This window comes from Spea bombifrons, chromosome 4, assembly GCF_027358695.1.
Source record: "Spea bombifrons isolate aSpeBom1 chromosome 4, aSpeBom1.2.pri, whole genome shotgun sequence".
Classification (NCBI taxonomy): domain Eukaryota; kingdom Metazoa; phylum Chordata; class Amphibia; order Anura; family Pelobatidae; genus Spea; species Spea bombifrons.
In genome coordinates, this window is record NC_071090.1 from 9256628 (window position 1) to 9284600 (window position 27973).

General features: G+C 41.4%; 1 protein-coding gene across 2 annotated transcripts; it reads right to left on the reverse strand.

Annotated features, from left to right (window-relative positions):
- Positions 1–1826: 1826 nt before the first annotated feature.
- On the reverse strand, positions 1827–27844 carry LOC128491206 (proton-coupled amino acid transporter 1-like). Of its 2 annotated transcripts, none has more exons than XM_053463480.1 (11): positions 27734–27844; positions 25486–25648; positions 25208–25298; positions 21674–21762; positions 20775–20870; positions 18449–18533; positions 15466–15684; positions 13633–13731; positions 7497–7663; positions 7089–7261; positions 1827–2145 (listed from the first exon to the last, which is right to left on the reverse strand). In XM_053463480.1, exons 2-11 carry the CDS (start codon positions 25638–25640, stop codon positions 1871–1873), a joined length of 1449 nt encoding a protein of 482 aa, XP_053319455.1. In that variant the 5' UTR covers positions 25641–25648; positions 27734–27844; the 3' UTR covers positions 1827–1870. The 2 variants fall into 2 exon arrangements, with proteins under 2 accessions (XP_053319455.1, XP_053319454.1); XM_053463479.1 differs by having other exon boundaries at positions 25486–25645; positions 27734–27824.
- Between the last annotated feature and the right edge of the window lie 129 nt (positions 27845–27973).

Below are 27973 nucleotides of genomic sequence, written 5' to 3' on the forward strand. Positions count from 1 at the left end.
AAGGTAAGATAAATAATGCTTATTAAGGTACTTTAATGTGCATTCATGCTTGGTGAATACCTCAAGGTACTAAAATAATATAAATTTGCTGAAATTATGAAAAAGTCATTGTCCCCATTAGAAAAGAACATTCTATAAACATACAATCAAACACTAGTAGAAAAATGTTCTTTATGAGTTTTGGCACGTAATCCTAAGTAAAGTGATCTTGTGTAGAATACCGATACAATTTTTTCTGTATTCTCTATATACGGATGGTTTTACAGAACTCTTCTGCTCTACCATCTGCTTAACATGTTTCGGTGATCAGTGAACTCCTCGATGGACATGCATGCGTGTCTGATGGTTTTATATGAATATTGAGAGAAAATGCACAAATAGTTACAATCACATAAGGGATGAGTCAACCCTGGCAAGTAACTGGAGTGAGAGCCAACAGGTGGTTTACCAACAGCTGTGGAGGCACAACTTCAATGATTCTCAGCCAGCAGGCTAACCGTAACTGTAAATGGTAGTTTTACAACAGCTTGGGAAGCCACTGCTGGTTGGCTACCTGTGCTACGGAGAATTAAGACATTTCATAAACTAACCCAATGCACTTAATCTTCTCCCTCCATATCTTAAACTTCTCTATCATGCTTGTCCTTTGTTCCCCACCAATTCAGATGTCCAACCCTGGTACATATTGACCAATATATCTTTGTTGCCCTATTCCTGTCCGTCATTCTCTTCGATGAATGCTACATCTGCTCTTCCACTATGCTCTTCACCGACATCGCGTTCCATTACCTGTCCTCGACTCTACTCCACCAAGCTACCATCTCCCTTTATGTTCTTCTCAGCTGTGGTCCCACTTTATTATTTATGCATTCTGTGAAATCCCTATACTTTGTTAATTCATGATGGAAAACGAAACATTTTAGAGAATACATAATCCACATTCATATGAGTTTCTGGAAATGTGAGAGCGATTACAAATCAGAGAACGGTGCTCATATAACTAAGACAATAGATCACCTTACTAGGCATTTTATTAATAAATTACCACTCGGTAAGAGGTAACCATACATGATTCCAGCATTACCATTTAATGGAGCATTATGGCTTCTGGTGACCGTCCCCTTGTAGCTGTTGTCACTACACATAGAAAACCTTTGGTTTATTAAGGTTTATGCTTTATACACTGAACTAAACGTATATGCAAGAAATAAGTATAGCAGTGGCAGGCAGAGAGAGGAACCAAGAATAATTAGGTTGGAATAAAACAAAGCTGGGCTTGGCACAAGTTTATCGTCGATTCAATGATCATTGTTCTAGAAGCTGGATAGCCGTCAACTTCTACTGAACATTCAGCAGCGAGTGCAAAAGCACTTTTGTGGATAATTCCGGAACTATCTTGAAGTTCGGTGAATTAACCCCATATTCAATTGGCACCAGTTTAATTTTGTACTGAAAAAAGAGCACCTTGGTTGAGCAACCAAAACATTCACTGTAAATTGAGAACTTGATTTCAGAAGTATGTTGTTTTTATGCTAATTTCCCTTTGACCTCCCATTAATTTGCTGCCAATAGGGAAAAAAAACAAAAATGAAACATTCTGATGTGTGTCGTAGGGAAAAAATACACAGAAAAACCATAAAACTGAAAAAAAGGAAATACAGAAGAAGGACAGCATGCTATGCAATGTTTCTTTAAATCCTAGGAACATAATGGTTGACATTCTGGCAGGTAATGGTACAGTAAATGCATTCACAGAAATCTATTGTTCTATACGAGTAAAATCCAGAATTACTAGGACAAATCGGCCAATGTTCCTTTCCTTAACCATGCACCGATAATGTAAAATAACACTACAAACTCGACTGGTTTCTCATTGTACCGCAAACACAGCAGTAATATTTTGGCTTGGCAAGGAATCTGGTGTCAGCAACTCCCACAGAGTTACGTACGTCCCGAACACGAAGCCCAAGAACCCCACCAGACTGATCAGGATGTCCTTGGCGATAATCCACCGACTGAGACCTTCAGAATAGTAAGTGAAAATCTCCAGTAGAGGAGGGATGATCAGAGCCAAAGCGCTGCTGCTAACCGACCCTACAAGCGTGATGATCAAGTCCAGCCGAGGAATAAGAACAGCAAGGACACCTGTGAATAAAGACAAAAGACTGGTAAAACCCAGCGGTACCGATCCAAGAACCTGGCAAATTCATAGCGGCGCAGTGTCATATAGACACATCAAGTGTGACATCAAATAATAACCTGCCTGTTCCTTATGTACAATGTGTCACAACAAACCTCAGGGATCTCTCCTGGAACCAGACAGTAGCCCTGATGCTATGATGACATCACTAGGGACCATTATGTCCATCTTACATATATTTAATTTTGTGCATTACTGATTTCAGTATGTAAGCGTTTGTGTGGTCCCTCAGACATCCTAGTAGTGTCTGTCTCTATTACACTAGTTAATGTTTCAATGTGTAGCATTGATCCCGCTGGAAGGTAATGCACACAGATCCTTGTGGTTGCGCGGGATCTATTTTTATTAGATCATGGTATGGTCTTGGGCTGTGAAGAGAATGACACACTAGACACAAGTAGAACAGCACCTTTAATCATGCAAATGATTAATTTTGCAAATTTGGGATTCACGGAATAGGCATACGGCTCGTAATATAATACCAAGGACCAAAGTAGGATTGACACCATGATGTCAATGTTATCTGTCGTTTTTGGTCTTTGTACAGTAAGAAAAAGCAAGCAAGCAGAAGATTTGACAGGTGGTAAAACCACTACAAACTTAATTTTAACGATAGTTATTGGTCCACATGTAATCATAGAGAAATTGGCACTTAATATGGAATGCTACATAAATGTAGCTGGTTAACATGATTACAGATATTTTTGATCATAAATTAATTTGCTTTCTTGGATGAAATAAGAATTATCAGGCCAATGCTTTCATAATGAAAATAAACCATAAGAAATCTGTACATAATCAAGTAAAGTGGATTATCTGCGATGCTGGCGGCTACAGAAAGCCTGGGTCTCCGTATAATGGATAGAAACACAGATGAGTGCCCTGGGTACGGCCGGGGTTGGAGAGTTCGGTACACAAAGAGAACACAGCACTCACAGTATTGATATGCGGGTCCTTTCTTAATCAATCTCTCACTTTTTCAATTAGTTAATGTCTTTATATTGATACATATTGAAGATTCTGGACATTCTAAGAAGGTAAAAGCTGTACAAAAAAAACCCTTTTTGAGGGCTGTATCCTTCTAGATGGGCCTTAAGTGGCCCTTAAGGGCACTCCACACACCTAACTTCAAGTTCATTATACATGGGCTACAACATTTCTTATGACACGTTTAACACCAATGATACCCTCCATACGATAACACCAACGATATCCCGCCTGGATTATTGCAACTCCCTACTAACCGGTCTCCTCCTCTCCCGCCTTTCACCGCTTCAATCCCTCCTCAACACTGCAGCCAGATTAATTTTTCTCTGCCGCCGTTCCTCAACCGCTGCCCCACTATGCCAATCACTTTAATGGCTCTCCATACCCTTCAGAATCAAATTTAAACTTCTGACCCTGACGGCACCCCCTTACATCTCTATCCTCCTATCCAAATACTACCCCCTCTTCGCTCCTCTCACGACCTGCGGCTTTCTTCTACTGTTGTTACCTCTTCCCACTCCCGTATTCAGGTTTTCACCCGCGCCGCTCCCCTTCTGTGGAATTCCCTTCCCCGTTCCATCAGACTTTCTGCCCCAAACACAACCTTTAAAACCCACTTGTTCAGGGAAGCGTACAACATTCCTTCCCATTACTCCCAACCATGATAATCAGACCATCTGAATAATCAACAGCTTCAACACATCAACCAGATCAACTCATCCCCATCCAAGAAGTCCTCTCCTATTGTCTCACTTCCCCCTCAACCACCAACTAGATTGTAAGCTCGCAAGAGCAGGGCCCTCTTCTCCTTTGCAGCAGTTTGTTATTGTAATGTAATGTAATATATGCTATATTTCCTATAGGATCCCCGTTGTGAACAGCATATTATGTTTAATTGTTAATAAAACGACTAATGGACTAATGAAAACATTCAGTCTAGTCCCGGGAGTATAAATATGCTGCGTACAATTCATCCAAGGAGCCTATAAACATAGGGAGATGGCCAGCTAAAGCTTATCGTTTAGAGAACGCACTAAAGACCCAAAATCGGACTGAACGCAGTACGAAGAGACACGGCCCGGAATAGCGAAGGCCAGAGAGAATATATCTAATTTACACATCACTTTGACAGCCTAATAATGGGATTAACTTAAACTCTGATATTGGAGAGAGGTTAAACGCGACAGGTCAACGTACGTTCGCATTCTGGGAATTACTCTCTGCTGATGTCGCAGCCAATATACTAAAAGAATCTTTAATATGATCAACACATTACGGTAGAAAATTGATTTTTTTCCCCTTTCTCGTCCTAAAGAAGACCTGAAGGGCAGTGAGTGCGTTACTCTATAACTCATCGAGAAGAAAACTTAAGGGTGTCACCCGAGAGGCGATGCAATAGTCTAAAGATGTCCGTATTAATCAGAACAATTACTTGTATCCTTAGGTGTAGTTTTCTATGCACAAAACAAATGCTTCCATTGACATTCTCAATCAATGTTTCAGTGGTGGTAACTTCACAAAAAGATTTAACCTGCAAAGCAGGGAAAATATGAAACCTACCTGTCATTTCTGAAAGTGTTTTGCCTTAGGATAGGATAACTAGTGACTTAGTGTCGATTCCTTTGGCGGGTCACATTCCCGGCCACTAGAGATAAAAGTAGGGTGACGTAAGTCACCTTGGCGTTTTGTTTTTTGAACCTCAAGATCTAACTACTAAATGAATCACCAAATATCTTCAATGTAACTCACCTGAGGTTGGGCTGGACTTGGATTTAGCAGCTCAAAGTGCTAGCAAATTCAGACAAGTCTTCACTGGCATCGATGTTGACTAAACACAGTATGTAAACTACATGGGTAGGGAGCTCATCACGATCAAGGTCCTCCCAATGTCCATAGCTAAGGGCTGTCACCAACCAACCAAGTCATGTCAAGCTTATGCAGTGCTACTATAGTTTTATTCTAGACCCCTAAACATAATTGTGTAGAGACAGATCTTAGTTATAAACCAACATCGTTTTTACTAACCCTTCATTGTTACATTTCAAACAAATCTTAAATTGCTTAATGATAAAACATATAGTAAAGAATAAGTTCATAACAAACAGGTATTATGGAAACTTTGTATAAACATCTACAGAAAAAAAATCTATGCGTCAAAAGAGCTTACCTGCTTTGGTTGGAATTTAGGGGTATCCTTTACTTAAGAAACATTTCAACATATGCAATGGTGATGTCCAGCTACAGCACAACCGGACCAAAAAATTATAATAATGTCTCTTTTTGTCATGTGAATACCACATATCCATTGTTTTTCACTGACTTCCGGCATGACACCAAGCACCTGCGTGTTGGGAAGTGGTGCTGGAGCATTACCCATCTGGGTCAACGGAGTTAAAAGGGGCTTTCAATTTGCACGTCGGACTCACCCTGGGGACGCGGCAGAACCGAGAAATCCTATCTAATAAGATTCTTGGTTGTAACCTAAACACGCTCCATGCGACTCCACACATATATAATTCAACTGGGAAAACAGCCTATAGCACTGCAGAGGAATTTGGGTCAAGTTAACCATTTCTGGTTCAATGATCCCAAGCTGCAGCTTCCAAGGAGAAGTTAGGAAGCCTTTCTTGGATTTAAAACAAGTACGTTTTGAAGTTTTTAGAAGCTCCGATGGTAGAAAAGAAACATCCGGGCCCCATCTAGCCTGCCTGTAATTAGTCTAATTCTAGATTCATGATTGCCATATGCCTAATCCACCCTCGCACTGTATTAGCCTCCACCACTGATGGAAAGCACTTCATTCAGGCCCTTCTCCGCTCAATGGCGCAGGCACGTAGTAAGAGGCTGATCTGTCAAATAATATCATTTTCTCTTTCCGCACTAGAAGCTGCACCGGCACTTATGTTATCGGTAAAGAGCTGCTTTGGGGTACTGACAGCTAGCGAGGCAGATTAGGAGATGTGGTTAGTGGTCACACGCCTGGAAGCACATGGATCAGGTGAAGCGATGTTAATGGACATCACCGCAGAACTCAACCTAATGGATGTAATGCGTGCAGCACATCCCAGACACCGAGATCAAAGGGTATGGAGCCGCATGCCTGTTAAACATAGAGGACATTAAGCGGCTGCTCAGCCAGGGTCTGTAGAATAATAGATTTTTTACAGAGTGCTCTAAAACTTGTCTTCATAGAAGGAGAAAGCAGCTACGGATCCATACGGAAGAAAGCAGTTAGCAGAAAAAGGAAAGGCTTGGTTTGTTCGGTAACAGAACTAATATAAATAAGATTTCTAATGTAAAGTAATTAAACTAGTAGTAGTGCGCCAAGATTGTCCTTAGAAAAGTAACCAGTGACAATACTTCATATATCTTGAATTTTAGTCCTTTGTGGGCAGAGGGGACCAGTTAGGGAGATCAATAGATCTCCAATGATTTGCCTATCAAAGTGTAAAATAATTTGCGACCTGGGCATCTTGACTCCATTTGAATTAAACAGTATTTGCTTGATTATAAGACGATATTAATTTAGGAAAAAAAGAAAAAGCCTGGAGTCTAGTGGGGGCAGCCGGTGGAGGTTGACAACCTCTGCTGCTACTATGGAAGGTCATGTGCTGCATCATAGAAGCCCCAGCGGAAGTGCCGGGCAGCAGCTGAGGTTGTCTACGTACATCACACAGGCATTCACCATTGGCCAGAGAGAAGGGTTCCGGGTTCCCTGCAGCGCTGCGGGGATCTAGATTTTTAGTCTTATAGGCTGACCTCTATTCGAGGTCCGATTATAAGACGACCTTGAATATAAGACAAGGGGTATTTTTCATAAAATTTGATGTGATTGAGTTGCAAAAAAGTGTTATATTCAGCAGAAACTAAGGAAAGAGAAACAAAAATATACAAAACTTACACGTGACACAGACCAACAGGGCCCTTGTTGTTAAATCCAGAAACAGCACACAACGGCCTTGAACTCTTGAGGTTATGACAGCTGGTACTATGATTTCTGCAGCGACGTAAAACTGTAGGGCGAAGGTGATGAATATCCCAAACGAATAGAGAAGTTTCACAGATTGGTAAAGCCTGCACATGAAAAAAATGTATAATGCTCAGTCATCAACCTACATCTTATGACATTCGTCCATGTGACAGAAGAGCAAAATCTGCAGCTTCTATGATTGTTAGTGCTAAGCTTTTTTTGCTTATATACAATTTTTGGTTTTGCACACTTCCTGGGTCCCAAAAAAACCAAATATGTTCCCAAATCCATTCAGCAAATTGTCAAACTCTGAGTCAGGCTTTGCATACAAGAACTTACCAACAATTAGGTAAATTTAGAGTTATAGAGGACATTATATCCGATCCAAAGCGCAGGTATCCAAGAGTGCCCATACTGATGTACAGGGCAGTGACTATAGCCATTCCCACATATAATACCACAGGGAACTGATGTGGGATCTTCATCTTATTCTCCAATGGAAGAATCTGGAGGAAAGAAAAAGGTATGAGAAGGTACAGCGTGTGGTTAGTAAGATACGATTAAGAGTGGGAAATAGAAAGTGGTCATTTAGAATACAACTTGTACTCAAACTATACTCCAACCTCATCAGGCATTAGAGGAGAAGACGCAGAGCGGTTATCTTGGTAAAGGGAGGTAGCACAAAGTATTGACTAAAAGGGACACTGTACGTGTCTCCGTGCCTATGACATAAGTCTTATGGTCTCCAGTTGAATGATAACGCCATGTTTTTAGTAGGTGAAACGCATGAACATCATGGGGGAGGTTGCAGATTCTCGTGCCGGGGTTACAGTTCGTTCCTGACCCAGCCGCTCTACAACAGCTCTATTTAACGTGTAATTAACTTTGCTGTGCCGATTGCTTCGCGATAAGACACGGCCTACCCGAAACCCTTGAAGATTCATATGAATACGCCACTAGCAGCCTCAAATTTGCTTTCAAATCAAAGCAGATGCCAGGGATCTAGTAACGTAACCATGGACTTCGAGCAGCAATACATTTGGTGCTCAACAAGGAGTTCTCATTTGATGCAGCAATTGGGACAGGCGTGAACAATTTTTTCCTTAAATATTTGTTTGAGGGAGCCAGACTAAGGCATGGAGAGCAAAGAGGGCTTTACCAAGTCGTTTTGTGCCAACTACTGATATTTATACTATTATAACGAATCTGTGGTGTGCATAAACACCACCTCATCTTTTGGAGCAGCCATCTTGATTATTCCCTCTGGTAGGTCATCTCTCTCCTAATGATAAGCGGCTGATTGCTGCTGATTGGCTCAGCTTTGGAAAGGAGGGACTTTAGAAAGGAAATGGATTAGATGCTAGTTATGCCCCAATGCAGCCACAGATCTCATCTCCTCTGAGGTAAACTCTTCAAGTACAATGGAGTTAACAGTATGGCCTCATTGCTACAGTCTACAATGATACCAGGGCACCACACACACACACACGTCTGCAATGACACAAGGCACCACACACACGTCTACAATGACACAGGGCACCACACACACACATCTGCAATGACACAGGGCACCACACACACACACACGTCTGCAATGACACAAGGCACCACACACACACACGTCTGCAATGACACAAGGCACCACACACACAGTCTACAATGACACAGGGCAACACACACACACACGTCTGCAATGACACAGGGCACCACACACACACACGTCTGCAATGACACAAGGCACCACACACACACGTCTACAATGACACAGGGCACCACACACACAGTCTACAATGACACAGGGCAACACACACACACACGTCTGCAATGACACAGGGCACCACACACACACACACACACGTCTACAATGACACAGGGCACCACACACAGTCTACAATGACACAGGGCACCACACACACAGTCTACGATGACACTAGGGCAACACACACACAGTCTACAATGACACTAGGGCAACATACACACAGTCTACAATGACACAGGGCACCACACACACACATCTACAATGACACAGGGCACCACACACACACACGTCTACAATGACACAGGGCACGTGTGTGGTACACACGTCTACAATGACACTAGGGCAACACACACACAGTCTACAATGACACTAGGGCAAAACACACGTCTACAATGACACTAGGGCAACACACACACACACACACGTCTACAATGACACTAGGGCAACACACACATTCAAAAATGTGAGGTCACTTAGCGGTTTTCATGGAAAACAAGGACATTTCTAGCGGTAATATAATTGTAAAAGGGTTCGATCAGTTAGCCTTTTAAACTTAAAATTGGATCAACGAACACAACGTGCCACTGGAAGATTTTCCATTAAAAATCAGCCGTTTCCAGCTGCAATAGTCATTTACAACATTAATATTATCTGATCCATTTCACGTTATTTTAATGGACAAAGTGCTTTTCTTTCAAAAACAAGGACATTTCTAAGTCAACCCAAACTGTAGTTTGTGTGTGTGTGTGTGTATATATATATATATATATATATATATATATATATATATACCCCCCTATATTATCCATCTAGTCTGTAGTGTTGTAAGAGAGGATTTTGGCCCCTCCAAAATACAAACAAACAAAAACCTATGCATATGGGGATATAGAAAGAACTCATTCTTTTTTTTTCCATTTTAGTTCACTTTTCAATATTTTAGCACTATTTTAGCACTAATAAACATTGTGTTATGTGTAATGATATGGTTTCAAACCCGTGCTTGTCCTGGGGAAAAAAATTATATAATTCCATTTAGAAGAGGGAAAACAGTGCATTGTAAAAAATCTTGAAACTGCTCTTTTCTTGCTGTGCATTTAATGACTTTTTGTCACATTTTTGCCGGCCATAAACATACAGAATTGTTAGCTAGATGCCGTTCTCAGATTCCTAGAAGAGATCTATAAGGAACAAAGTAGTTGTCTGTAGGTGGGATGATCAGAAAGAATTATTTCTAACCCTATGCTGTACTAAAAGCATCTAGAACAGAAGCCATATGCAAATGACGTAACCTACGTAGGGAATCAAGGGTATACTTTAAATAGAATGCTGTAATTAATTGTAAAATATCCTTTGTTGTTAAGGGCTAATTATCTCCAAAAAATAAAAAAATAAAAAGCCATTAGTAATTTTAATAAATACAGTTAATGACGCCAATAGTTCCCCCTTTTAAAAACGCATTCACTGGGAACCGAGATGCTCCCGAGCCGGGATTGAGCACAGGGTATGTTAAACTTCACTCGGTCATAATGAGTTTATACACTAAAAAACATAGGGGTGCACTAGAAGGGCCTGATTGTTCTTATCTGCCATCTCGTTCCACGTATCTATGTGTAATACGATGATTTACATGATCATGCCCATTCTAAAAGAAGAGAAAATGCAATCATTTTCCTTCTAATCTGGGTTTGAGGCAATAAAGAAAAAATTAAGTCAATTAAGGGCTTACTGACACTTTCTAAATCCCTTTGTTCAGCCATAATTACCGCTCCGGGGGCTGATATTAGTGGGCTGGATTGGCTTTGAAAGAAGCTATTTGATGGGTAATTTTATGAAGAATAATGGTTACAATTTTAATGACAAATAGTCCATTTTACCTTTTTGTTGTACAGGGTTTAAAATGACAAAATATATATATTAGCATGAAATGTATCACAACATCATGAATGGATCATAATTAAATGCTTAAAAGGGCACCTGAAGCCCCATGGATTTTTTTTATTTCTTGAAGACTTAAGGTCAACTAGCCTCCAAACCCTTCTGTGTTAGTTCTATCATAGGTTTACATATGGGCACACATATACTATATATCTATATAGTGATATATAAGATAGATAGATAGATACATACATAAATAAGATAGATAGATAGATAGATAGATAGATAGATAGATAGATAGATAGATAGATAGATAGATAGATAGATAGATAGATAGATAGATAAAGCTAGAGAGAGAGATAGATTGAGAGATCTGAAGACCCCTAGTCATAGGTCATATTATATGCAAGACTTTTTTTAAAAAAAATTATAGTAACTTTTATTTTTAAAAGGTTTTGAGACCATCCACAAAGTAGGCCCTCTGTAATAGTTTCTAAGGTGGCTTGGAAAGATTTGCAGTTGGCTCAGTTTCTCTGCCACCGGTCATTTGGGCCAGTAACTCTGGATACATTGAAACATAGTCAACATTTTATGGTTTGAGACCAAGATTTTACATGTGAAATTATGAGCCATTGACAGTTAGTTATCACAATAACGTATTGAGCTGGGAAGAGGGTTTCGAAGTATCCTTCTGCACCATTCATAGAGAAGGGCCAACACTAGCAGGTTTCTCCAGCGTCAAGGGGCCGCGCTGGCCACGTATAAGGCATAATTCAAGGTGCCAGGAGGCTTTGAAGAACACTTGCTGATGTAACTATACATTATATCGGGCCAACAAACTTTCTCGCACGGCAGAAGCCCGCGTGGGATTGGGTATTGATAACATACAGAGACGAAAAGGAGCGTAAACCCAACTCGCCTACAAGCTTCTCTGAGCTCCTAGAAAAAGGTATCAGGTGGACGAGGGTCCTAAAGGAGAGCACCGGAGCTATTATTAAAGCACTTACCATTTACCATTAGCGTGAGTCTATATTACAACTGTATGGGGTATTTTACACCAAGAGCAGCACAAACCTACCTGAAAATGTGATATTAATTGCTATTAATATATATATATATTTACACATATACACATATATTAATAATAGTCATGTCTGATTTCCGAAAGAACTCTGTAGTCTTTATCCTTAGACAGATAACCACAAAGTAGCTACAGGCTGGTGGAGAAAAAAAATAATGCTGACAAGGTTATGGTTCAATTACCATCTAATTTCCCAGAAATTAATCCCAACTAAAAAAATTGCACATCGCAGGTACTATTTAGTAGCCAGGGGCTCCAAAAGAGTAAGACAGACTGACACGCTACAAGCTCATGCCACAGATATCTATCAAACGGCAATTATCGACCCTGCTTTCAGGTATGAACAGCCTACCCGGGCCAGCAGCAGTAATTCAACTCCTCGAATACCATACATTGAGATGACCCAGAGGACCCCATTTCCAAGGAACTTTGTAAAAGGAATGCAAAAAAACCCCCATTGGTTCCTAACCAAACACAGAAAAGCAACAATATACAAAGCGCCCAGGACTCTGTGTTCACTATAATGACCATCTTCATGTAGCCTGCGCTCTGGATGTACACGGCCTTGGTTTATGCCTGAGGTCATAGCGTAACGATACGTGACAGACGTTTCAGTGAACACCAATTATCTGAAATTATCATTTCAAATAATTTGAGAAGCCTTGCCATTGACAAGATATCCTTGTATGAACGGATTCCTTGCCATTAGAAGACATGTCTACGTCAATCCCCCCCCAAAGAGCTCCAAAGGCAAATAAATGACACATTCATATTCATTCTCTTCTATTAAATGGGGGGGGGGGATTCTGGATATCTGTAGCAATGTACAGATTTGGCATAAACGCTGTAGTGTTAACCCATTTTCAACACACAACAGGCCATGTTTATAAGGAGACGCCGTAGGTCAAAATGCTAAATGTGGAGTTATCGCAGGGCTCGACAAATCCCAGGTCGCCATGGTGACTGAGAATTTAGTCCTGGCGCCTAGGTCAGGGGCATCCAACGTGCAGCCTGCGGGCCAAATGCAGCCGGCCGGACATCAATGCGCGGCCCGGGTGGGCTGGCAAACCAACGTTCACGTGGTGCGGCCGCGAGGTGAGGCGGTAAGACCGCCGCGTGTGCACGCTGGCCACTTTCATTGTTTTAGGTGGCCGGCTTGCACACACCGTGCTGCTGAGTGGCAGTGCCTCAGTGCGTCTCTTCGCCCCGCCCCCTTTCAAGACGTGATGCTCAAGGGGGCGGAGTCACAGAAGGGTTCCTCCTGACGGGGAGAGGATCGTCACGTCGGAGGAGAGCGGGGGAGAAAAAAGAAAAGCGAAAATTTACGTATTTATAAAAAAATTGTTTGGGGTTCGAGGAAAGGGAGGGCCTTGGGACATCATTCATTTTTGTGGTTCAAAACAAAACTTTGTTAGTGGAAAAAAAAAAATCCTGGCTCCTAACTTTATTAGCTGGCTCCTGGATTCAAAACAAATTTGTCCTGAGTCCTGAGTTATCGGCATTGAAACAAACATAACAAAGTATCCTCCGTATTGATAAACTATAAAAAGATAATTAATGTACACTTTAAAAACTACAGTAAATTCCTTAAAAAGACAGGTTTATTTATTTATTTTTAAGAGAAATCCTGTCTTATTATAAACTCGTACATAAATTATCTCAATAGCACGATTATCTGAGCAGTGTACGTTAGAGTAAATGAATTATTCTTTAGATTCCTCGTATAGCGGTGAAAGGTACGAGCCGAGTCGTTGACTTACCACGCCAATTCCCTCAAAAGCAAATATCGCGGTGCCGAAGAAGAGGGGGTACGACCTCCAGCTGGATGCATATGACAGATGTGTCGGATCTGGTATATCCTATGAGAAATTAGCGTTATAAGCAAGAGTTATACAACTAATGATGACTGATTAAGGTCTGAGTCTTTACAGCACTATATATATATATATATATATATATATATATATATATATATATATATATATATATATATATATATATCCGAATCTGAAGTCAATGTTTTGTCTACGTGGAGCAGAGCCTTTTAATGGGGAGGAATAATTATGCAAAACCTGACAATAGAAAGTGAAGATGGATTTTCCCATGGTAAACATTAATATGGGTATGTATACGGCGCATAGTAATCCCTAAGATCCATTATCTATGTTTATTACATATCCTGAACCGAAAACAAAGTAGGATTTGGGGAAGTGACAGATCCTCTTCAAACGCATTGTTTGCGATTTTTTCCATTTTGCCTAATGGTTTTTAATAGGAACTTTAATTATTTTTGGGAAAGTCAATAATTATTTTGGAGGTTTTACAAGGAAGGGTGCGGTCACCGGGAGGATTATTTAGATTTTAGTTTAATAGCGTAGTGAGAAACCTCTAATCCATTCAACAGCGAAACGAGACACAATTACGCAGCTAGAGCAAGAAATATGTCCTCTGAAGCCTTCGCTGGAAAGTCCGGCTAGGGGTCATCTACGGCTCGGAGTAGATGGGTCTAGTCGCTAAGATCTCGCTCCATGCGTGATGATAAAAAAGCCAACAGAGCCAAGTTACCATCTCTTGGATCTCATTAACATGATCATACGGTGGATCAGCGGGACCTCAGTAGGCTTGGGATAAACAACCATATGGAAAGAAAAACAGGGACTACTACCGATTGGGGTGTTGAGAGAAGTAGCCAACTCTCCCTTAACCATAATTCATATGGATCTCAAGGCTAAGTCTTCCATATGAACCCGATTCTGGACCGTGCCTGCAAATAGGGAATTTAAGCCTGGGGATATCGGGATGCTAGCGTTACCAGAGGCTATAAAATATATCATTGTAATGATAGCCGGTAGTCATGGGCATACCAGGGAACAGGCCCAGGTCTCTCTGTCGTCTAACAGTGGATGGGACTGGGCTATCTTCAGACATGGGTAGGTCTAGTCCCAAGGGGCTGAAGAATTTAGCTCCTCTGCCCCACAGAACAAGGAAAGTGACCTGGAGAACTGGGGATTCTACGCTTCATCGAAGAGTTCCCAGGTATGGTCATGTGACACAAGGAAAGTTGGCTTAGAAGCCGATAAAGGTTTCTTATATTTCTGTGATATATATGTATATATATTTTTGTTTTTTATTCCCTCTTAAGGAAAAACTACAGCTACACGTATGTAATAATTTGCCTTACATGCCACAACGTTCATTTAATGTTTTTCCAAACTGGACCATGCAGTAGCTGCCACAACCAGGTCCCTCACCTTCTGTGTGGATGTTTTTAGGGCACTTTGCTGCATATTATACAAGTTGCACAAAGCACTCGATTATGCAGCTGTACTACACACAAACGCATTATACTCAATTTATAATCCGCAGGTTAATTTGTGTGTTCGTGTTTATCACTGTTTCATAGCTCGAAAGCTAGTTTCATAAATAAATTAGAATAAAATACATAAAACATTCAGAATTGAGCTTGGCGCTGTAAATATTTCACAATTTCCAGTGAATTTCAGCTACCAGTGAAGCTAGATGACCCTACGAGACATTTACCTTGACTCGTTCAGGAAGCAGTGATGGTTGACGTTAACATTTAAGCAACCTACCTGCCCGATGTACAGGTAGATCATGACGACGCTGCCCAGCATGGCCACATTTGCAAGCAGAGAGAAGATGGACAGGTATCGGAGGTTTCGGATAAAGACTAGCAAGATGAGGAAAGGGAGGAAGGAGAGTATGTAGAGTCTGGAATCCATGCTCTCGGTTAGGACGATGGTCTTATTGGAGCTGCAGTCGTTGGTGGTGCAGTTGGCTGCTTCCACCACCTAGGAAAGACATGAGAAATAATTAACGTGAATTAACCAAAAGACACCGGTCAACGCAAACTATGCAGATACAGGAGAGAAGACTCGGAAATATAAACAGAAATTTTTACAGCAGATAACCATTCGGCCCACCCAGTCTGCCCAGATTTCCCGATGTAAAGACTCAGGCTTTCATCAGTCCTCCTTCTCCTCTTATCTTCCGGATAGCCTTACGCCTACCGCATGTGTGTATATAGAAACCCTCTCCCTTGCTATACAACCCAGCACCCTGCTTGCTTTCCCCAATGCTTTGTTCTGTTGCCTGCTTACCACGAAGTCCTCAGAAATAATTATTCCCAAATCCCTCCTGCCTTTGGATTTTTATGTCCCAAGTGGATTATTTTACATTAATCGACACTAAAGTGCAGTTCCAACACTCTTCAATATTCAGCTTACTTAAATTATTAGCCATGTGGCTTATTCCAGCTGGAATGTCTACCCCGTTGCAGACACCACCTCTTGATGACTCTTTACGGGCCAGCGTCTTATAGCTGATACAACTGATCTTCAGACCTGGGGTGTGGAAAATGTGCTAAAATACCTGCACAACTCTGCTTTTTTTATTGGCAATATGTCACGAATACAACACCCAACAGTGCCCAAAACTAAAAATACTCCAAAGCATTAGACTAGCTGAACCAACAAAACAAATATATTTTACAATGTGTTGGCTTTATCCCTTTGTGACATGCCCTCCACTTACCCAAAAACAGAGCTACAACTTAGTACAACTCCAAGAATAGTTATTTCACCCTTTTTTAATCTATTTAGAAATAGCCTACAAAATAGCCCACAATGCATATTGGACACCCCGCAGGGAAGCCAAGCCAGGCCTACGATCCATGAGCAGCTGTCCACAATGTGATCCCAACACGGATTTGCTCCATGGGCTGTGGCCGTGCCCTAGGGTAAAACCTTATGGAGGAAGGTGAATATATTAATGGAGGCAGGTGTATAGATTAATGGAGGAAGGTTGGGAAGCAGCACTGGCTAAATCCTGATCCACCATCCATGGCCATTTTGATGGCTAATGGCTAAATTATTTTAAATGTGCTGTAAGGCATCCATTTGTCAACCAAATCCTTGTACGTTCCAATACACAATCATGGGTCAGATCCTAGAGGCGCAAGATCTATCAGGAAAGGGTGATTTTTTTCCACTTAGGAAAAATCAAGACTTGGTCATAATATTAATATGGAAATTTAAAAAAGAATTGGAAACATAAAAACTGGTTTGTCATGAGAATCTTCAAACTTTGGACAAATAATTTAGGAATTCAAGGAAACTTTGCAACTTTTGGGTCGCAAAATATTTCAAATTTTCACTAAGTTTTATAGTTATTTAATATAATCAGTCACTTTTTAGACACATCCTTACGCCTTCTGTTACAATGACAAAGATATATCGCACATAACTGGTAAGTAAGTAAAGGAGATCTAAGGTCAGTAAGACAATAAGACTGAGTGTTCGTCTAAGGGGGCCGATTCTTCAAACTCAGCACTGAGATGCGCAAAAATAATATGCATGGTCATGAATCGGTGTACCCCAGTAATATCCCAGGCCAGGTCCCAGTGAAGATCCAAGGGTTTAAAAGGATAAATAAGAAGAGAGGAGACTTAAAAGACAAAACAAAAAGGAGCCTGTGTTCCAGCTATTCTTTGTATGTTAAGAAGCTATTTAAAAGGAACAGAATATAATGCCCGATATAACGGGTCTAATGTCTAATGGGTAGACGGCCCGATATAACGCGGTGCGGGTAGACGGCCCGATATAACGCGGTGCGGGTAGACGGCCCGATATAACGCGGTGCGGGTAGACGGCCCGATATAACGCGGTGCGGGTAGACGGCCCGATATAACGCGGTGCGGGTAGACGGCCCGATATAACGCGGTGCGGGTAGACGGCCCGATATAACGCGGTGCGGGTAGACGGCCCGATATAACGCGGTGCGGGTAGACGGCCCGATATTACGCGGTGCGGGTAGACGGCCCGATATTACGCGGTGCGGGTAGACGGCCCGATATTACGCGGTGCGGGTAGACGGCCCGATATTACGCGGTGCGGGTAGACGGCCCGATATTACGCGGTGCGGGTAGACGGCCCGATATTACGCGGTGCGGGTAGACGGCCCGATATTACGCGGTGCGGGTAGACGGCCCGATATTACGCGGTGCGGGTAGGCAGGACAGAAAAACAGAAATTTGGGTCCCTTCTGTGTAATGAATGGGTTAACATATTGAAACTGGCAATAATACATTAGTAGAGTTAAGGACTAAAATGTGAGCCTTTTATTCTTTCCTACAAATTGTAATAATTTGTCCCAAGAAGCCAGAGAAATTAGGAAACGGGTAAGCGATGTCACTCCATTTTCAAACTTTAACCCCTTAATGACAAAGCCTGTCCATGTACGGGCTCAAAATGCATTGTTTTCAATGGGTTTACGGACCACCCATTGTCTTTAAAGGGATAAAGCAAAAATAGCAGGTAAAAACTACCATCCTATCTATGGGATGGAAAAAATGGAAATACATTGTCTTGTCTGGGAAGTTCGCTGCATGTCGCAGGAGAATAGACTAAAAAAAAAAAATATTCCTAGCCCACATATTCCAAAATGCAAAAGTTTCCACCATATCTTCCAAATGGTTAAGGGGTGGGGGCAGGGTTGAAGCTATCAAAAGGAAATTTAATGTGATTAGTGAATCAAATACAAGAATGTGAGAAATACCTGTTTTATATTGTCAGCCAGAAACACAAAGTAGACACAGCAGAATCCAAGCTGTGTGAGGATCAAGAAGAAGCCAACCATCCTCCTGAAAATACAAGCCATTAGGGAAAGATACAGAGAGCGTGACGTCTATTCACTAAACACCAACCTCTAAACTTGGGTCAACTTTCATTGCAGATTGCAAAGCTATGAGTGGCAGTCCTCGCAAGACCCACTTCCACGAAGCAAGGGATCATTTGTTTCAAACTTATTGCACATGCTAAGTAGTGCTCCGACACAAGCGTTCAGAGAGCATATAAGTGACTGGCTGCTTATTTCTATGGGAGCTCTACTGAGCATGTGCGAGAAGCATTCTGCGGTATGCTTCCTGCTTTCAGTACAGGCAGCTGGGAAAGAGTTAAATGAGCATGAAGATCACCAATAATTGCTCCTGTAAAGTGGTTCAGAAAAGTGAACAATGGGTGATTAAGGGGTAACAAGATGAATGTGGGAGTTTTTAAACCATTTACTACAAAGGGGGCTGCGTGTTAAAAAAAACTGAAATATATGAAAAATCAAGATGCTTACAATACGACCTAAAAGGTCCTTTGAGAGCCGTACCAAAATACAATTGATAACAAATGAGCCAGAAAGTGGGTGTTTTTAATGGTTTTTGTATTTACGTATCATTTGCATATATTATCTGATGGCAACAATTAGAGGTCTATTTAAAAATAGTGTCCAACGGGCCCTTGAAGGGACCAGAGGTGAAAATGTATTTATCTTAAGAATCTGTCCTTATTTCCGTGTTCCAAGTTTAACATGTTACAGATTTGTTACCTTGTCAAAACACAACCAATGATTCATACGTGTTGTATGTTTCTTACTGTCAAAAAAGCTAATAAACATATTAATATCTACTGCCACCTAGTGGTACTTGCACAGAAACGACATATCCTAACAATTCTGGCCAGAGAAACTTTTTAGTGCCCAGAATAAATTTACCCCGGGTCCTTGCAAAACATGACCCATGGGGTATCTGGATTTGAGGAACTAACTATGGAATAGATGCGCTCAACACATAAAGGCTCTTAATACAAAACCGCTAGAAAAAAAGTTTAACTAAACACAAAAAAGGGCTTTTAATGCGTTATCCCTGCCCTTTTGTGGCATTGAGGTTCTAGGTCCCATATACAAATAAACTTCATCTTAATTAATAAGTACAGCGCTATAGAATCTGCTGGTGCTATATAAATAAACGTAATGTGAGTAGTAAAGTCACCCAATCTAGAACCCACTTGTCCTATGAATATGTTTAATGTTAATCATTAACATTGAGATAATGGAATTCTAATGTCAGGCTAAACTTTTGTTAAAGTCTCTCAAGAAGCTACGCCAGCCTGTTTGCCCATTCTTGTTCTATTCTATTTAAATGAACAGGTCATGCATTGCTTAAAATATCACTACGCTGTATATGGCTTTATTATTTATTTGGGGACGTCATATGGCGGATCAAAAGGCACGTCGATGACCTAGAAAGCTCTTTAGTTTCTGATTCATAGACACACAAACTCCGAGAAAGAGCATCATTAAACTCTGGAAAGGACATGTTTTTCAGATGCTGCATTACAAAAGGTATAGAGTGACTCAAACTGTTAACCACAGACTAGTCCTTCAACCAGAAGCAGGAGCCACAAAGCTTTTCCCTCTACCCTAGAGTATACGGTAACCACTAAAAGGGATGGCCACTGCAGAAAATATATTTGTAAACTGTTACAATAAATATTTTTTTCTAAATACATAGAAAAACAAACAAGCAGTGTCCTTGTGACCACTTTAGCCATAGTTATAATAGATGAACAGTTGTCCCTTCCCTTTGAAGAGGCTTTGCCTACTCTGCTATAATCCTTCGATATATAAGGCCATCAAATAAATAAGATAGAAGAAGACTTTATTGATAGTCCTTTATATTTATATTCTTTCCCCCATATCGTGGGACAATAATGTTAGTTTTAATGCTGAGAGGTCCGTTAACATTGATGCGTTGTCTCCTTTGCATATGCACTTGGCAGATCTAGTGCTGGCTTGGTGAACGTCACAGGTTTCTAAAGAGATGCCACCAGTGCGCATGCACAGAAAGAACTCCCACTGATTTCAATAGGAGATCTTCTGCAATTGATTGTCTGCTTCGTGCAGCCAATCTGGACCAAAATTGGTCAGACCATGGAGAAGGTAAGGAGATGCAGATTCCTCTTCAGTAAGGCTGTTATGAACATTAAACTGTCCTATTAATTAAACATGCTTGACCTAGGGCGGGACAGAAATTCTGCAAGAATCCAAAAAGTACCTTCCCCAGATGGAATGTGTCCGCAGCCACTGACTTGGGGTGGACTCCATGCCATACATCACTGCGTCTCCATAGTCCACAAATGGTCTCTGATCCCTAAGGAAAAGTCAGAACAGAAAAAGGATTTGGCTCGAAGTACAAAGTATCTTTAAAATAACTGTATGTAAAATGTATCTATCTTCAACAAAAAAATAAATACAGTAAAAGGGGTCATTGTAAAGTTATATTTTAACCCCTTAATGACAAAGCCCGTACATGTACGGGCTCAAAATGCATTGTTTTCAATGGGTTTAGGGACTGCCCATTGTCCTTAAGGGGTTAAGTATGATCCACGGTGTGCTTATGCTAATGTGACATGAGTGTCATGGCAATGAACAGGTTATACTCTAGATCATTATTATTATAAAAAGGTATAAACGTGGAAAATATAGGTGTAAGGGGTGAATTTTATTTATTCATAAAAATAGGTAAAACAGAGTGTTTAGGTAGGCTGGAGGGTCATACAAAAGACCAGGAAGGTTGCAGCTCGACACCCAGTTGGTAAGACTGTCCTAGACTACGGTAAGTGTACTCCGCATTCTTCTCGTGTATTATGCATATTAAATCAGTGCTGTAAGACTAACGAGCCAATAGTCCCATTATTAAACCCCGGAGCCATATGAAGACAGCTGAAAGCCAGCAACAATACAGCATACAAAGAATGGGCTCGGCAGGGATCTGACACATGCTACTGATTCCTGGTAAGCAGGGTAGAATCAAATCCAGTTAATAAAGAGCATTGGATAGTTAATCTGTATATTCAGATGACCACATTGTAACATAGATAAATTCAATTAATGTTAATGTATATTTTGGGGGGCTAAAAATGGCCCCAACTTACCATTAAATACTATACTCACCTTTGGCAGAAGTGATTGGCACACTTAACCAGGAGGTCCATGCAGTGCACAGCAATGATCCCCATTACTACTAAGCTGAGGGGCCCCAACTGCAAAAGAAACAAGAAATAATAAATTAAAGTCATGATTTAAACTACATAAAGAGATTGCCCTTTGTTTGCCATTCCATGTAATTGGTTTGGGTGATTTGAAAAGTTTACTTAAGCTGTGATCTGTATCAATGTTCTGTCCCGGAGGTCTCATCACATCCTTACAAAGCCATCCCGAACCAACCAAAAGCAATCAGCAACTTAACCGTACGGGAGAGCTTCCATACCGATGGAGACGCTGACAGCAGGTAGTTAGATGGCTGCCCCAATAGCATACATATAAGGAGCCCCCCCTAATCCACGTCCATCTATTACAATTTTTATGTAGGATTAATTAACATACGGCACTGTAACATCTGGGAAAGAAATGCTGATCTGCTTTAATTGTCCTCACACAATGGCGGTCATTTCATCATGGAGCTGGCGGATGACGCAATCTTGATAACATGTGGAAACAGACACATTTTTTGAGAGGAGGCTGCTTAATGGCGTGTTTGAAAGGGGGGGGTATGAGGGTTTCTGTGACATAGTAAATGATGGGATAAGGCATTCCTCCCAACAGTGATGTATTTCCCTTTCGGTGCTACTCTAGGCCCCCTCGGCGCCGCTATCCTTACTTCTGGGTGTTGGGATATGACATCATATCCCAGCACCCCACTTTAAAAGGAAACACAGCCCAAAGGAAACCACATAGGACTTTGTCAACTTGGCACAGGCCACCATAGCGCTAAAGGGATGGTTAGAGAGCCCAGTGATCTCCATTTTAACCGTGCCATTGTGTGGTGGCATTGGCTTCCACCCAGGTTTAAAGTCACCAATGATGGGCACCTTTGTTTTAGCCAGCGTGTTCGTTTTATGAAAATATTTGATTTCATTCATAGATATTTATGTACCCGAGTAAAGATTTTTAGAAGGCGATTGGATTTTACTGACGCAATCGAAACAATGTACTAAGACTCTCCACCCACAGTCTTGAACCATATCCGGCAAACATCCCAAGCTTCTAGAAAAACAGGGATAGCAGGGAAAGAAAGAGAGACAGTAGAGGTTTGGGCCGAGAGAGGAGCTGTCTCTCCTACACACTGTACACTAAGAAGTGCCTGGGAGGTACAAACTTGCTCACTTTTGTTGTATTTAGTCAGCATCACAATCTCCGCATTAACCTAAACCCCAGCAGCCTGAAGGATCAGTTTTAATGACATGGTGGGTAAGCACCCAACTACTACGAGTCTTTCCTGACCCTTTAAAGCCACGTAAAGGTTTTTTCCACCGACTAGGTCATATTTAAATTCTTTAAAAAGGAAAAATCTGGTGTCTCGTATGTCACGGAAGCCTCTGTGTCCTGGGCCTCTGTGGAGCTTGGACGCAGATTTGGGGTTTATGTGTGGTGGTACTCTCCATCCAGTCAGGACTTACAGGACTGAGACCTCCATGGCCAGTATTTGCACCAAGATCTGATATCCAGAAGTCAGGGAACTGCCCCTGTCTACCGTGTTCCTCACAGAGTAAAATAGCGACCCCCTACTGGGCTGAGGTGGGCTGAGTGCAGATACTGAGCCGTGTCCAAAAGAGGGCCTGACTGAGAACAATATGCGTTTTGCTGTGTCTATTGTATGTAAATTAGCCTCTTGTACTGTTTATTTACTGCTGTGTTTCCCATTAAACCGAGTTCCTGGTTTACGTCAACATTGGATCTGTCTGACCCTATAAATCGATATTATTGGATTAGCACTAGATTTCCACTTTGCGTATGCAGGGTCCCTGGTTCCTGTTCTGAGCTCAAGGAGCGGCTTCCGTCACATCATACAGCCCCACAAATTAAGGATGAACATTAAGGTCTGATCAAATCCCCTGGAACTTCAGTGTGATCCCGTGATGATGTGTATGCCACGTGTACACAGGAGATGCCCCCAAACAATCTAATCTACTGCGGGGCAAGGAAGGGGGGGGATGCAAATGCATAGAAAGCGATGAATCCCTGTATGCATTTGTACTGAGAACAAAGTGTTTTTAAGGCAGACACTCTTCCATCATATACTAACTTGCATATGATCTCTGGAGTGTCCCTTTAATGCTTAGTAGTTGGTACGAGATGGTTAATAATAGAGTTGGCCTATCCGGTATAGGGTTAATAACATGCACCTAGTAATTATACTAGGCTACAGTACAAGATTAGCAAGCGATCAGGAAGAAGCGATTAAAGGCAGGGGCAGAAGTATATTTAAAGCCATGATCTGGACTAGCTATTGTTAGGAAGTCTTGTTGCCTAGCAACAAATGCACGTAAGCAGAATTAGCTCCTTTGATGCTTACGAAGCTCCCAAGAGCCAATTTCATGCAGAGTAAAAGTAACCATCAAAAGCACGAGGAAAAAAAAACACAATCGAAACAAAATAAGGGGTTTGTGCCCCCGGCAGCTAACCTAATTACATTAAAGAACAAACAATTCAGAGTTCAGACACGAGCCAAGATCAACAAATCATCTGCATATCCTGGTAACAATAAAACACAAGCATTGATTTGCATATTTGTTCCAATATACATATTTTGTTAGGAAAATCTATTTAGAAATAAAAAATGATTGCACCAAGTTTGATAAGTGGTCTTATCGTCATGGCAACCAATGGAACGCAGCTGTTGAGCCCCTAGTATTTGGCTGGAAGGCTCACGACGATTGGTCTCTCTGTTACGTGTTTTCAACAGAAAAAAAAACTAACTTCGAGCAGAAGAACGCCTTAAAATTTCCCGTTTAAGTGTAAATAAAATGTATAACATTTTCACATTTTAGCCCCCCCCCCCCCGCCCAATGACAGCACTGCCTGGAAATATGTATTCCCAATGTTATTGCCATGATACAACCATGGGCATGGAAGTCCTTGGCACCCGGGACCATGCGATTCCCAATAAGAACCTCATGTGTAGGGTTCTGAATCTGCTCTTCGCTGGGAAAAAAAATGTCTAGCTATATAATCTCAGCTACGGCAGATTCCAGTCATTTTTGACAGGAATACTTAAATGTCATGTGACAATAATTGTAAATTTAAGGCAAGACAGGGGGGCTCATATTTGATTTTTGGTACTAGTAATACTTTGTTTTCTTCACCGGTTGGTCTTTTTTTTTTTCTTGCTTTATTGACAAACTATACATATTTGAATAGATATATAATGGTATAGCGTGAGCCCCTATTTCTGCTATAAACTGGCCGAGGATCCCAATCCTCCCGAGGCTGTACTGGTTGTGACATATACCGTGTCATCTTAGACACAACGATTCCATGGATGAAGCAAATTTAGACTCCAAGCAAGACAATAAAAACCCTGGGAAGGATTAGGATCCTCAGCAGTTTTATAGTAGGAATAGGGGCTCACCCTATGCACCCCTCGTTCCGAGGAACCCTTTATCGAACATTTGACATGCTGCTGGACATCCACGGACACCGACGTACCACAATCCCTGCATTCTTCACAGCCAATGGCAGGCCCAGGAGCCCTGTTCCAATGTTCCCTTTTAGTAAGTGTATCAAGGTCTGGAACCATCTGTAAAAAAAAAAGGACCTTGGTTATCCTGAGGAGCAGAACATCATCCAAGCCGCTGGTTCTCAATAGGTTTCGGTGGCTGCCATGTTCTGAGAACAACCTATTTAGCCAAAGACCTGATCTATATATTGTGAGAAATATTAGCCTGGTTGTACTTGAGCTTGGTGGCTCTGAAGTCCTCACTCACGTCGTGCTGCTGGAATGGTGGTCGTCGAGGCGTTCGTACTGCCTGGATCTTGGGACAAAGCTGTTGCTGGCTCCCGGGGAGTTCTCCTCGCTGGGACTGACCTCCGTCGAGCTGTAGTCGCTGTACGTATCATTTCTCAGCCTGGTAGTCGCCATAACACCTGCTGGAAAGTGGACATTAAATGAAGTCTCACCTTTATGTATAGCTGGTCCAGAAAGGCGTAAACATTCTCATGAATCTTCCTAAGAACATTTAAGAGTCCCAGATAACTCATCCTACTAAACGCCGACATATTGACTCTACCGCAGTCTTCACTCTTAACATTGCGTTGCATTGGGACATTATACCAGCCGGCAGAATATACATGTGGTACATATACATACATACATACATACATACATACACACACACACACATACACACTCTCATCCAAGTGTTCCAAACACTCCTCCTGCAGATAGTTGGCCCGGGTGCAACTATGCCCACAATATTTCACAAAAAAAAGGAACAAATGGGTCCTTTAGATATGAAAATGTATATTTTTTTTGCAGTGCATATACAGATTAATGCTTCAGTGGACTTTTATGTGGTATTTGTGGACTGAAACATCGATCTGTACACGCACTCCAATGAAAATGTGAATTCTTATCTTCAAAAGACCTGTTAGAGCCTCATTTAGTAGCAATTATATATATATATATATATAAACAAGCATTCCAGTTAAAACAGATATTACCATCAACCTATCACCCATATGATAAAATGTGTTTGCATTAAGCATTTTATGTACAGAAGCTGTGAATTCATAAAAATGCCGCAAGTGTTTTATCTCGGGTTTGTACTTTAGTCCCACTTGAAAACAAAAAAAGAAACATAAAAACCCCGTTGTCATCACAATGTTTGCAGTGACGTCACAAAGATTGCGCAAACAGGACAATTCAAGCCTGGAACATACGTGAGTCACAGCAGATCTCAACGACTTCCTGAATCTTACGATTGCCTTCCACTTAACGCCACTTGCTAGTGTATTGTGATACTTTTTACTTTACTGAAAGGGTGGTTTGTGGGTGGAACAGCCTCCCAGCAGATGTGGTAGAAGCTAATACCGAGAGGGAATTTCAACATGCATAGGACGGGGGTAAAGCTATCCTGAATCTAAGATGAGAATAAAGAGAGATTAACATCCCCCGTCACCCTATCAACTCATCCCCATCCAAGCCGTCCTCTCCTATTGTTTCACTTCCCCCTCACCCACCGACTAGATTGTAAGCTCCAAGAACAGCGCCCTCTTCTCCTTTTTATACCAGTTTGTTATTGTTTGGGACTTTAAACGATTCCACTGATTGTAACAGCGCTACGGAATCTGCTGGCGCTATACGAATAAATGTAACATAATGCAGATCGCTAACAAAATATCACCATTTCTCACAGCGACCGGCTGCACTTTGTATCTCTTCTAACCCTTTAAACGCCGGAGGATAGCGAGACAGGATGTAAAAGAGGATGCCTCCTGTAGTAATGCTTTCCAGCATGCATACGGTCTTAAAGAGCTTCCAACACTCACCTGTCTGCACTGCCCTCAAACACCCGGCAGCACAGTATGTCTGCCCGACGTTAAAAATATGAATGCAATTAACCCCCGATACACCGCCAATAATTATATATATATATATATATATATATATATATATATATATATATACACAAACACACAATACACAATAGTGACAATAGTGACAATGACACAAAGGAAAAGAAATGCCCTTTATCAGCGTATTTCACTCTATTATCAGAGCTCACATACATACATGTGACATACATATCACACGATATAATTATATGATATATACGAATACGATCACTCGCTCATCTAGAAGGTATAGCGTTTAATGGGACTGCCACCTTTGTAACAATCCATAGCTCTGTGGCTGACAGCTTTCAATCTTGTAACCCAGTGACATGCACCTATGTTAACCCTTTAAGTGCTATAAGAGGTGGTTAAAATGTTACAATGCTGAGAAGAATGTCACCTCATCTCCAACCCATTGATAAGCAGGGCTCAATTGCCCCCTCTGGCTTCCCCTTGCCCTTACCTCCTGCCCCTGTCTGTGCAAATTACCCTGCTCTACCTCTAGCCCTTTATCTTACCCCTTAACCTTAAAGCATTAATCGCCTTATCTTTAGCACCAAGCCTCCATACTGACTGACAATATGGATAATATTAACCCTTCGCTCCCAAAATACTCACACTAGTTCATACACATGCAGCCTTCCTCCTGCTGCCATCCAGTAAATCACCTCACCGTCTGTAGACACTTCCTGCTGTCCCCCGGCACCTCATCCCATCCACACACATTATTACAGTCACGTGACTCACGTGGGTCAGCTGACAGTCTCCGCGGCAACTGACAGATGTGTTTTTCTTCGTCAGCCAGTTCTCTTTTTTTTCCACAACAAACTTTATTGTTCACGTAGAATCTAGAAGCTT

Bases quoted from the DNA above. Each gene is read 5' to 3' on its own strand.
- LOC128491206 (XM_053463480.1), bottom strand. From the start codon at position 25,640: ATGGCGACTACCAGGCTGAGAAATGATACGTACAGCGACTACAGCTCG. The intron at 7,664-13,632 runs GTAAGTCAACGA...TCTTTCCTCCAG, and splicing joins CTTTTGAGGGAATTGGCGTG to ATTCTTCCATTGGAGAATAA. The intron at 7,262-7,496 runs GTAAGTTCTTGT...TTTCATGTGCAG, and splicing joins CTAAATTTACCTAATTGTTG to GCTTTACCAATCTGTGAAAC.